Source organism: Scomber japonicus, chromosome 18 (genome assembly GCF_027409825.1).
Source record: "Scomber japonicus isolate fScoJap1 chromosome 18, fScoJap1.pri, whole genome shotgun sequence".
Taxonomy (NCBI): Eukaryota; Metazoa; Chordata; class Actinopteri; order Scombriformes; family Scombridae; genus Scomber; species Scomber japonicus.
In genome coordinates, this window is record NC_070595.1 from 9,309,385 (window position 1) to 9,322,392 (window position 13,008).

The 13,008-nt window shown below is 43.6% G+C and overlaps 1 protein-coding gene across 2 annotated transcripts in view; it reads left to right on the top strand.

The window, feature by feature from the left end:
- smurf2 (SMAD specific E3 ubiquitin protein ligase 2) overlaps positions 1-13,008 on the top strand; it is a 49,375-nt gene that overhangs the window by 34,213 nt on the left and 2,154 nt on the right. For both annotated transcript variants that reach the window (XM_053337751.1, XM_053337752.1), the window contains exons 9-18: positions 1,948-2,032; positions 3,087-3,245; positions 3,381-3,428; positions 7,080-7,281; positions 8,840-8,943; positions 9,186-9,300; positions 9,569-9,747; positions 10,309-10,567; positions 10,672-10,873; positions 12,888-12,963. In XM_053337751.1, coding sequence (XP_053193726.1) covers positions 1,948-2,032; positions 3,087-3,245; positions 3,381-3,428; positions 7,080-7,281; positions 8,840-8,943; positions 9,186-9,300; positions 9,569-9,747; positions 10,309-10,567; positions 10,672-10,873; positions 12,888-12,963 — 1,429 coding nt within the window. The remainder of the gene's footprint in view (positions 1-1,947; positions 2,033-3,086; positions 3,246-3,380; positions 3,429-7,079; positions 7,282-8,839; positions 8,944-9,185; positions 9,301-9,568; positions 9,748-10,308; positions 10,568-10,671; positions 10,874-12,887; positions 12,964-13,008) is intronic.

Sequence of the window (13,008 nt, forward strand, 5' to 3'; positions counted from 1 at the left end):
CTCCAGAAGGCTGTGCCATCAGTGTGTGTGTGTGTGTGTGTGTGTGTGTGTGTGTGTCCTGATGAGCACGTTGGCACCTTGCATGGCAGCCTCTGCCATCAGTGTATTAATGTCTGTGTGTGAATGTGTGAATGTTGCCATGCAGTGTAAAGCATTTTGGAGGGGTCAAAAAGAAAGGCGCTATATAAATGCAGTCCATTTACCCTTTGATAATAAACTCTGAAACTCTTAAGAACTAAGATAGAGATAGAACGATTCAGTGAGAGAAAGAACATAGAGGCATTTGTTTGTGGATGCGTTTTCACTCCAAGCTCCTTCTGTCTGCTTCTGTGAGCCACCTGTCCACTACAGACATGGACTTTAACTGGAATGAATGAATGAGAAGGAGAAATGGGAAAGGAGGAAAATGAAACAGAAACTCAGAGCATCTGTCTCCACAGTAGTCTGGTAAAGTCTGGGGAGTTCTAAATGCACAGTAATTGCATGAAAGGCATCGAAAATGGCCATTAACAAACCTACATGCCTTACCGGAATTGATGCTCTCCCTCCCATTCCCGTAGTGAACTGCATGTCTGTCATGACAGTTGAATTAGGTACAAAATGTTGTGATAAAATACACTTTATAGTGTTAAAAATGTCTGTTGAAAATGTGAGTTCATCTGCTCATCTGATGTGTGGCGGTACGTCTGTTAAAAATGTTGCAACCACCACCATACTACTAATATAACATATTTACTCAAATTCTGTAATATTGAGACTGATAAATATTGAATATTGTAATTCTCCTGTAGTATGCTGAGGTTTTGTTTGTTTTTGTTTTTATCCCTGGTGAAAAGCATCTTTACCTTCCACTAAGAGTCGGGTCTTCACTGTAATGCTGTTGTGTTAATTGCTTCGCCTCTGCCCTCCTCCCGGCTCAACACTGGGCCCAGTAACCCGGCTAATCTGTGTCCTCATTCAGTCCAGCGCCTCTCTGATGATGTTGCAGCTCCACACAAGGAGTCTGAAATACTGGCTCCATTTTAGACAATCTAATTGAATTGATCTAGCTGTTAAAGGCTGGCGGCAGCTATTCACTCCCCCTCCCCTCCTTCTCCTCCCCGCCCCGCCTCCCTCCTTCTTCTCCTTTCTGCATGCAGTCAAACAATCAGACGCATTCATGTAAAAGCAAACACACACACACACACAGAGAAGCTGCGATCCCCCACACAGCTCTGGAGAGTCTTGTTTATCCTCACAGTAAAATCTTCTGCAGGATTTTGGAGCCAGAGCCACAGAAGCGTATCACAGCCTTGCCCTTAGTCCTTCAGATTAGGAGGCTCCTCGCCTCTCTATCTCTCTCAGCTCTTTTCTATCTCGGCCCTTACTTCTTCATTCTCAGACACTTCTCGTAAAAACCTGTGAGCAACTCTGAATCTTCTCATGTGAGCACACACAAGCCAAGAGGCGTCACCCCGTGTTTCCAACGTATAGCGCACACTCATAGGGTGGATGTGGGTTTGGAAGGTTAGGTTTACACTCATGTTAGAGCAGGGCGGTGTATCCATAGGGATGCCAGAGAAGAGCACTCTGGCAGGCAGCTCCATGGAAATATCTCTGTCAGGCTGTGTGATGAATGAGCTCACCAACTCAAAAGTCAGACAACCCCATCTCTCCTCTCCTTTCCTCTCCAATGTTCGTCACCCTGTCTCTCACCCCCCCACCCACCCCCACCTCTTTCTGGCTGCCTTTGGGATCTCCACTGACTCCCGCAGTCCTTTTATCTCCATCTGTGTGATCCTCTTTCTCTTATGCAGACAGATTATAAGCACATGAAATAAAGTCCATTTTATTTCCCTTTATTTCACAATGCTTGAGTTTCCTTTTTGAATGTATTTTACACCATCAGTTAACCAATATCTCCAACTCCTGCATTCATTAACCCCCTTTTTTTTGGTCTCTCTACAGAGCAGAGGACCACGCAGCAAGGCCAAGTGTACTTCCTCCACACTCAGACAGGTGTCAGCACGTGGCACGACCCCAGAGTACCCAGGTATGTCTCCTACAGGATCTATGACCTCATGATGTTCTCCATTATCACTTTGTATTGTTTTTCCCCCTTCAATACCTTCCGTATATACTGTAAAATACATAAAACAGAAAGAATAATAGAATATATTAAGAAGGAATTTGGATAACCACAGATGCTTAAATCAGTCATTGCACAGCCGTTATGAATCCACCAACCAACACCCACATAATTGACATTACTCATAGGTTGTGTCATGCTACTCTCTAAGTCATGCTCCCCTTGTCGTTTGCTGTAAACCTGCAGCTGATAACAACTTTGACATCCTGTGAACACTTATGTCTCTGAGAGTGATTCAGTCCTTACTCTGGGGCACATGGCAAAAGCACAAAGGTCTCAAGTCAGCCATACCATAGGCTTTTGGGCAACACTCACTCAGACATGTGTATCCAGTTGATTACCATATTTCAAGAGAAATGCACTGGCACTCTGATCTGCATGTGCACTTGCAAAAAAAAAAAACTCCACTGCACTCCAGACGCTATCAATAAAACATGACTGAAACTCTAATACCTGGCCGCTGCTCTCTCGCATTTTATCTTTTATTGCTCTTGATAGGAGGTTATTGGTCACGCCACACCTTACTTGAGTGCTCCTCAGACAGCTCCAACATTAGCGAGATGAGCCAAGCTGCCGAACTCTCATCGCACGTGAGACTCTAGTCCCTTTGGCTCGAACCCCGCAAAACAGAAAAAGTCAGCGCCAGCATAGCAAGCCTGCTGTAATTTCTGCAGCTTTTTTTGTCTCCATGGAGTCCAGCTGAAAGGGGTTGCAGGGCAGCAGTAAATAATTTAGATGGGAGGAAGAAGAAAAATAGAATAAAAGTGATTTCTCAGACATCTCGGAATCTTGCTGTCCGCCTGAGTCCAGTTAGTCAGTGCTCTGGTATGTTTTATACCTAGAATTTTAATGTGCGTGTGCTTTGTCTTTTCCCTCTGTCCCACCCTTAGTTGCTTCTATTTTTCTCAAATTCTTGCGCACTTAATGGTTTATTGCGTGCTCTTCTGTCACATTTCAGAGATCTGAGTAATGTGAACTGTGAGGAACTGGGTCCTCTCCCTCCTGGATGGGAGATACGGAACACAGCCACTGGGAGGGTTTACTTTGTTGACCACAACAATCGAACCACGCAGTTCACAGACCCACGCCTCTCCGCCAATCTGCATCTAGTCCTAAAGTGAGTCCTGCAGCACCTTTGAGCCAGGAACCTGTAATAGTGCATCAGTGAGACAGTACTTAAAAAAACAGGGTATTGAGTGTCTGTAACTGATTTATTTCCTGTCTTCATTTTTTCTTTGTTTTGTGTCTGTAGTCCAAGCCCCAATGGTTCTCGAGGAGGCATCGAGAGTCAGAATGTCAGGTAAGGTTTGGGCTTCATTCCAGTCATCCTCTCCGCACACAGACAAGAACACACACAAGCACACACTCTTTCAGACATTCACAGACTTACTTGCATTGCCTCCCCCTCAGTCAATGTTTTACAGTGGGATCCTGTGCCAAGGTGTGTTCACCACCTGTAGAGGTTCAGCTCTCAGAGTAGCCGTCTGCTGAGCAGACGTTTGTGCACGCGCACACACACACACATACCTACACAGTTAAGCACACTCCTCCTCACTCTTTCTTTCCACACAAAAATTCAAATTCCTCAGCCCCGCAGAGGTTTTGATCATAAAGGCGTTTTAGCACACAATCCGTCACAAAGCTGGCTTTGGCCAGACATCAGATAGCAGAGTGGAAACCAGGGCTGCTGTGTCTGTGGCTGAGGAGCGTCTTACGTCCAGGAAACGGCGCATAAATTTGATGCCCAAGTCAATGAATGAACTGTGTGTGTGTCCATCTGTGTAGGTTCATGTGTATTGGTTCATGCCTCTGTGCTTGGTACATGCCTGCGTGCATGGATGCATTTGTTCAGAATTTCTTCCCCCTGTGCAGCTGTTCAAACACATACTGTGCTGCGATAGCCGTAGAATTACCCATAGGTCTTTGCACCACAAAGGTGGAGCAGTGTATGGGTGCCTTTGAGGGCCTCCTCCGCCTGACCTCATTCCTTCCCCGTGCAGAGAGACGGAATGCATCGACGGAGGGATCAGGTTTCTTTTTTCCCCCGTTCAAAATGGATCAAAGAACGTGTTTTGGATTTTGTATTCCTTTTGCTTTTTTTTTTTTTTTTCATCTATGGTTCCCTGAAAAGTCTTATAAAAATGTAGCCTGGCACGCCACATTTGTTTTTAATGTAGGATTTTGTCATGAGCATGATTATGGCCAGATGTGTGAAAATCTCTCATGCGTAGAATTTCTTTTGTATATATATTCTGGTAAGATAATTGGTTCACATCAAAGTCAGTGAGTGAGAGTGTTTTTTTAAGCAAGATCACAGGAATTATTTTATACGTGTCTCTCTATGGCTATTAGTGTAATACGTATTGCAGCGTTTTCATTTAGTACATTTGCAAGTTTTGTTACGTAAATGACGTGAAGTGAAAAGTCTTTATCACAGCTTAGCATAAAGGGTTAGATTTCTGCCATACGTCTCCTGGTTATTCAAGGTCACAAAGACCTTTGCTGGAGATTTGTGAAATAACTTCTTTAGAAATTCTTCATGATTAAGCTTTAACCTTAGCTTACCTCAATCCACTCTAATTATATTAACACTATAATAGATGATCTATTACCCGTTTTTTTGGTGCAGTTTCTGTCTTAGCTCACCAAGCGAGGAGCTTTGAAGCAGCTCTTTAACTGCAAATCGAATAGATTTTTGGAGGGACTTTCTCGCTTGTGACAAAACTCTGGAAAAGATATCAGTCGTCATGGATTTCCATCAAGACATCTGCCTTTTATCAAGTCAGGGATTTCAGAAATTTTTCACCCCTCATGTGCCGTCATCCCACAAAAATGTCTGATATATATATATGTCCGTCAAAGTTATAGTTTATTGCCTTTCTTTCTTTTTTTTTTGCTAAAGACATTGCATGAGCATCCAGAGCAAGGTTTTGGTTATATTCCCTATGTGATGTTGCAATCTTCTGCTGAATCCAGACCCCCCCCCCCCACTGACTGGTCAAGGTCACTGTTCAATAGGTAACCGAATCCTTGTCTGGTTTTAAAACCTGGCTGCAAGAACTGCCCTCTGTACAGTCGCACGAGAAATAACTCGGTTATTCCAAGACGCTTGTGATTTGTCATATAGCCAAAAAAAACTAAAAAAATCCCCATCATTGCTTTTATTACAGCAACTTTGAATAACATGCACCATTCAGCTCATCAGTGAGGAGTTAGAAAAAGAAGAGAGGACTCTGGAGCATGTTTGCCTGCAACCACGAGAGAAAGAGCAAGAGAGAGAGACAGAGCAGGAATGTTTGATTTATGGGTGAAAGTGCAGGAAGAGATGCTCCCCGTGCCTCTTCTCTCCTTCCTTCCCCTCCCCACCCCTACGAGTTGTCTACAGTGTTTGGGTGCTGTCGGGAGAGTGCCCTTCCTGCCTCCACCCCCACCCTCGGAGTCTAGTCTGCAGGAAATAAAGGGATTCAAGAGGAGGTCTCGAGTGTCCTATGGGGCCCTGTGGCCTTTCTGGGATAGCAGGAAGTGATTGAAAAGCCAAACTGGATTCGACTGGGCAAACACTGGAAATCATAACTGTGTCGCTTTTGTTAAAGAGAAGTTGTCATTGCGGTGGAGGAGAATGCGAGCCATCGGGCGGATGCTTGACAGCAGAAGTCTTGAGTTAAATTCACTTCTGACAACCGTATTCTGTCATGAAGAGAGCTGGCTGACTCCTCTATTCGTTAGATCAGATTAATTATCAAACCTCTGTGTGAAAATGTTTATCTTAACCTTGGTACTTTGACTAATACAGCCTACATATCCCTACTGCACGCGCACACACTGATACGCGTATGACTCCACCACCCTCTGTGTTGGGCTCTCAAGTCTGGTGTTTATGACCCTGCTCGCCTGCTACCCCCCACTGAAGTGCAAAAGGCCATTGTGCAAATAATCCTTTAGTGCCGGCCCCCCATAAAGGCTCTTTTGATTCTGTGTGTGTGTGTGCCCCCCTCCCTCCCTACTCTGCCACCCTCTGAGGCCTTCTTCCTAAACACAGCTTCTAGTTTAAAAGTTGTCTTCTTCATCCGATGAAGTCGACATTAACCACAAATTATATTACTGTGTTTGAAATGTTGACATCTTGAAATTCTTCTGTTTTCAGCACATTTTTCACTTTTGTCTAGTTTCCAGTAGAGGGAGAAGACACTTACGAGAAATGATTTGAAGAAGCAGCAGTTTATTATTAATTAAATATGAGTTTTTAAGTAAGCAGCTCAGCCTATTTATCTATCACAGTGCCTGATGACAAAACTTCTAGACAAGATGTGCCAGCGTGCCCTCGATGACCCGACATTACCTCAAGTGTACATGATGATGAGTCAAAAGCAACAGAGGATCTATTTGTAGAAGTTTTGCTCCTCAGTCAAATTCTGCTGCTCCCCTGTAAAAAAGAAAGAAAAAAAAACCTTATTTTAGTTCAGCCATCTCTCTGTGTGAGACCACCAGGCCTCTGCCAGGTGGAGAGGAGGACAGAGGAAGGTGTATGTGTGTGTGTGTGTGTGTGCGTGCCTGCGTGCATGTGTGCGTGGGAGATGTCTTACCTCCAGTAACCCCCACCTCCACCTATGTCTGTCTGTCTCTGAGGGGCCGAGGCAGCTGTTTGACTTGATGTGCTTCCCAGATGACCTCAGTGTGTTTACTCCTGGTTCTGTGCAGTCAGCAAAGAACAGACACAACTCTCATTCTCAGAAAAAAAACTGTATTCTGAGTTTCTTGGCGTGCCTCTTGTTGTTTTTGAGAAAGCACTTGCCTACTTTTTTTTTTTTTTTCTCACAAGTGCGCTTGTTTGAGATCGGTATTGGTACATCTAAGACTCACAATTTTTGTCTCTCATCTTGCCTCTTTCTCTTCCCCTTCTCTCAACTCCCTCCTCATCTCCGCTCTCTCCTCTTACTGCTCTGCCCTTCAGTCGTCAGAACCAGTTGAAGGATCAGGCCCAGCAGGCTCTGGTGTCCCCTGGTCAGCTCCCAGAGGAGGCAGAGTGCCTCACAGTGCCCAAATACAAGAGAGACCTTGTTCAAAAGCTCAAGATTCTCCGCCAAGAACTGTCCCAGCAGCAGCCTCAGGCTGGCCACTGCCGCATAGAGGTGTCCCGTGAGGAGATCTTTGAGGTAAGGATGGAAAGACACAGACTCAGTCACGTCATCATATCATCTGTGTATATGGAGGCAGGTTATTTAAAGATACTCTGAAAGGAGTTTATAATTGAACCCAGAGGGATATTTAATTATAGCAGCTGTAGCATGCATGAAACAATAGAAATGGATCATAAAACGCTAGAAATACACAGAAATCTTATATAATATCTTTTGCTTTATATATTTGCTTTATTGCACAACCACCTGCCCCCCGAAAACATCTCTCATTTTATAAATGAATGCCAGGGCACTGCTCGCCCTGCAAGTAAAGCAAACAGCACAATACATCATTCTTTTGTACCTGCTTGTAATTGTACAAGTTATTTATAGATTCACCCAAGTTATGTGAAGGATTTTTTCCTCCCTTCTTCTTGTCTGCTCCCATAAAGGTTATTGCCCATAGCAGTTTGGCTGTAACAATGATTTCTCACACACACACACACACACTCCCGGTTATCTATGATGTGTGTGAAGGTAGTCTGCTCGAAATCTAAAGCAGACCTCTTGTTTGGGATGAGGATTTTCTCAAGTGCACTCACTCAGCGGGAGAGTTTTTTCTGCATCTAAGGAGGCGCGGGGCCTTCATCAGAGCAACAACACCTGCAACAGACTGCGTGACCCTCATAAAATATGCACTGGAATGTGCTGGAACAGCCGCGTCTGTTAATCTGAACGAAGACATTTTTGTTGGCTGATCTCAATGTTAAGGGGGGTGGAGAGGGAGGTGGGGCGGGTTGGTGGTGCAGAGGACGTCTTGAGGTTGAGCGAGACATAACTGCATAGCTTCTCCAGACCAGCTGAAGCATTAAATTATGACTGAATAGGCAAGTGTTAGCCGGCGGGCTGTCAGAGCTGTCTTTATGTGTACTTTTTTTTTCGGTGTAGATAAGACATTCCCGTCCTTCTCACAGCACCTCTCAGTCTACTGCTGTATCTGGAGGGCACAGTGGAAGCTGGCTGTGGAAGGGGCCGTGTTATTATAGTCTTACGGCTGTGTTTATTATAACTGCCCCTAATCCACTTTAAATGAACCCTCCCCCTTGACGCTGTGAGCCGTCTTGCACGTGGGACGCACACCGATTGAGGTGGAGCGATCTCAGCCTCACAACAGTCAAGCAATTGGGAGTAACTGCTCTAACACCACACTGCAACCGTCTCGTTTCTCACAGAACTGCTACAGTAGAGAAAATCTTGGTGTACAGCACTTCCACTACTCTCTTCTCTTGTAGCTCTTTAGTTCAGTGCTTTTAGAATAGGGTGAATCTTTTTTGTGTAGCAGTTATATTGAAGTAAGATAGACCCTGTAAGTGTAAAGGGTTTAATGATGGGAAGGGAGAGAATGGGTGCATCTCTGGCATCACACATGATTTTTTTGCAGCATTAAAGGCAGGACTTCACACATGTATCCAAACAAGTTGATGTCTTTTCTTTGGCTCCTCATTTCAGAGGGTACACATAGTAAGGTCACCAGCTGTCTAACTGATGCGGTTACTTTCTTTGACGTGTGTGTGTGTGTGTGTCTGCCTTGTAGGAATCGTATCGACAAGTGATGAAGATGAGGCCGAAGGACCTGTGGAAAAGGCTAATGGTGAAGTTCAGAGGAGAAGAGGGGCTGGACTATGGAGGAGTGGCCAGGTAAGGACTCATAGCAGAAGGAACACGGTGGATGTAACTTTTTTTTGGTTTTGTAAATACTGCATCACTTTTTCCACTAAGGTCTGCCCCCTAGTGGTAGAATACCATAGCACAAAACTCACTCATTCACTTTTGTTTTCAATCATTTCTTAATCAGAAAGTTTTTTTGTTCTGAATGCAGAGGAGGAAGCTTTTTTTCTAATCTTCTCCCCCTCCATCTCCTGCCTGTCTTCTCTGTGCAGAGAGTGGCTCTATCTGCTGTCGCACGAGATGCTGAACCCATACTATGGCTTGTTCCAGTACTCCCGCGATGACATCTACACCCTGCAGATTAATCCAGACTCTGCTGTCAACCCTGTAAGTCACAGTCATTACTAACAACAGTTGATTTGAGAACAGTTTACTGCTTGTATCATGTGGATTGGGTAGTCTGGCAAAAAAGGGGAATTCAGTATCATAGTCACAGTGGTTGTATTCTTCCTGTAACAATGTGGAGCACAGTTTATTCAACTGCTAATGTTAATACATGTTTAAGGGAAACCAAATCAGACCTTTGGATACTCATCTCTGCTGGTAACCCACTGCAGTCTCATTTAGAAACTAAATATGTTGTGTCTACTACCAGGAGCACTTGTCATACTTTCACTTCGTGGGCCGTATCATGGGGATGGCAGTGTTCCACGGCCACTACATAGATGGAGGCTTTACCTTACCCTTCTACAAACAGCTGCTGGGTAAACCCATCACCCTGGACGACATGGAGTCTGTAGACCCCGACCTGCACAACAGCCTCGTCTGGATCCTGTATGTAAATTTTTGTAGAAAAAAAATCAATAACAGAATTGACTTTTCCATGTAAATGAAAAGTGACAGGAGACCAGCAAGGTCAGCGAGGGTTCCATGTGTTTACTGTTATGTGCTGCACTTAGCTATGAGTCTATCCTTTTTAACTTGAATGAAATAGGGGGAGAATGCTACACATCACACAGTATTATCATTAATATTAGCATTAGATACAAGCACTCAAGCAATTCTTAACTGTACTTGTCAAAGAAAAATATGCAACTTCAATGTCAATTTCACAAATAAAAAGCACATCTACTAATCTACCATCTCAGTTTTTTTACCCTTTAATAAAACCTCTCTCCCATACAATGGTGACAGCGCCCCCCAGGGTTTTTGAACATTTCTTACATCATTGGTCTGTAAAGCATGTGTCTTCGGGTCATATTTTCACTCCACCTCAACATCACATCTGCTGCTTTCAAACCTGCACATCTCACCACTGTTAAGCCAGTTATATGATATGATACGATTTTTAATCTCATTTAATATGAATTCAAATGTTTCTCCCTCTCTCTTCAGGGACAATGACATCACAGGTGTGCTGGACCACACCTTCTGCGTAGAACACAACGCCTACGGAGAGATCATTCAGCATGAGCTCAAGCCCAATGGCAAGAGCATCCCCGTCACCCAGGACACCAAGAAAGAATACGTCCGGCTCTATGTCAACTGGCGTTTCCTGCGAGGCATTGAGGCCCAGTTCCTGGCTCTGCAGAAGGGCTTCAATGAGGTCATCCCCCAACACCTGCTCAAGGCTTTCGATGAGAAGGAGCTTGAGGTACTTTAGTTTCTCGTGGTTACACCTCAAATCTTATTGCTTAATTTAATTAAACACATTGGTATGATTTCATGACACTCCAATCCTCTCTTTTCTTCCTGCAGCTGATTGTATGTGGCCTGGGTAAAATCGACATCAATGACTGGAAGTCCAACACGCGGCTCAAACATTGCACTCCAGACAGCAACATAGTTAAATGGTTTTGGAAAGCTGTGGAGTCCTTCGACGAGGAGCGCAGAGCCCGGCTGCTGCAGTTTGTCACTGGCTCTTCCAGGGTTCCCCTGCAAGGCTTCAAAGCCCTCCAAGGTACTGATGAATACGATCGAGACTGCATTCTATGTTTTGTTGTGTAAATATGTCTCTAACATTGGAATTACAAAAAAGTCCAACATATGAAACTTCCTCCGAAGTACCTTTTGTGTGAATTGCTTTATTTGTGTGAAGGTCTCAAGCCAGATTGATCATTCAGAATGAATGGGCAGGTCATGCATTTTAAAGGGGTACTTATGCTAATGTGATGTCAGATCCAAAGTGTAAGAAGGCGTGGTAGTGTAGTCTTTGTTGTACAGAGTGCTCCCCATTCACAGGCTCTGTCACCACAATCTAGGATGTGTGTGTGCGCAATTCTTTGCTTCTCACCGTGTCTCTGTGTCTCTGGGTTTCTCCGACCTGAGGTGAACCCTGAGTCTGCGCGTAGTGCAGTGGTTCAGTGGGTCCATCCTGGCAGGCATTGCAGCCCAGAGTCAGAGCAGCCCAGAGACAGAGCACCCAGGCATGAGGAGTACACTGTGATCCACAGCTCGTCTTGTCTCCCAGGCAGACAGCCTCCTTCCACAACTTATATAACATGGTCATCCTTTCTTGGTCAAAACATCACCAGAGGCCAAAAGACCCAAAAACAACACACTCACATTCACACACACTCACATTCACACACAGTGACTTTGCCTGTGGCATTGCTTTGATTCTAAAAGCTGGACACATGACTACTGTCAAGTGACAAAATCAATGCATTTGGCTTTGTGGGTATCTAAATATAGTACTCTTTATTGGGCTTTCTGTACAATAATATGCATTGTTAGATGCATTCTGAGGAGCATCTGAATACTTTTTTATTTTTTGTTATTAAAGTTGTAAAGAGCACAGATAAACAAAAGTGATGCATCTGTGCCAACCGGCCACAAAACTCACACTTTAAAGAAAAATAATAATAATAATGAATACATACTCATATGTATACACACACACACTGCATACCCATATGTGAGTACATTCATATCAAAATAATAAAGTTCTGCACTTTGAGGAAAAGAAAATCATTTAAAATTGTCCTTTAATTTCAGTATATTACTGTTATACAAAATCAGGCCTTATAGTTGTCACATGGGAAAACCATTTTGACCAATTTTAATCAAAGATATCAATTTGAATTCACATTCAATGAGTATTTAGCTCGCTTTGCACATTGAAGCTCATCTAGATCACCAAAGTACATGATGGTAAAATTAAAATAGATTTTCATTTTTAAAACTGCCTGTAAGACAAGATGACAAGTGGACACTTTACAAAAAGGAGTCACAGATGAACAATGCCATAAAGTTTGAAAGTGGTTTTTCACGGCGCCTCCGCAGGAACTCCAACAGGGAGTGTTATCAGAGTAGTTAGTGTTACACACTGGAGTACAGAAGAATTGAGTCACATTGTTCCAGCTGAATTCTCTCCAGGAGGGAGAGCGCGTCATTAACCACTGCTGTCAGCAGATCCCGTCCTATTCTCCCAGTGTTATTGTGAAATGACCCTCTGCTTCCCATCTTGCTTTAATATTCACAGTATGGTCTCTTTTTACATTTTTAGGCGCAAACTATAATTTAGATATTACTTTGTAATAAGTGGCATCTTCACAGGCTTTTTGAAAGTTTTCAAGGATTTCTTTTCCCACTGTGGGGTTGTCTTTTGGACATTTCTTGCCAATAAAATCATCTGAATATTTAAGAAAAAGTAGGGATTTGTCTCCAATAACAGAACACAAAAAACTGGAAAATCTCACCATAAAAAAGCAGACATTGTTTGTTTGGGGTTTTTTTGGATAATGCTTGCTTATACTTGTAAAGCATTAAAATGAAGCTTCAATCATTATTTTCAGCATTGTCAGGTGTAAGCAAACGCAACAAGTCCAACTTGTAAGTAAAACTTGTTATAAATGACACAGCTCAGTCTACGATGACTCATCTAGGTGCCTTTTGTAACAGCTGATACCTGTGCACACATCTCTAGTCTCTTGTTGTTGACTCAGTTTAACTTACCTATTGTTTTTATGCAGGTGCTGCTGGCCCACGCCTCTTTACCATCCACCAGATTGATGCCAGCACCAACAACTTGCCCAAAGCCCACACATGGTGAGGAAACTGTCATTATAATATTATCCAGTCATGCAACACAGT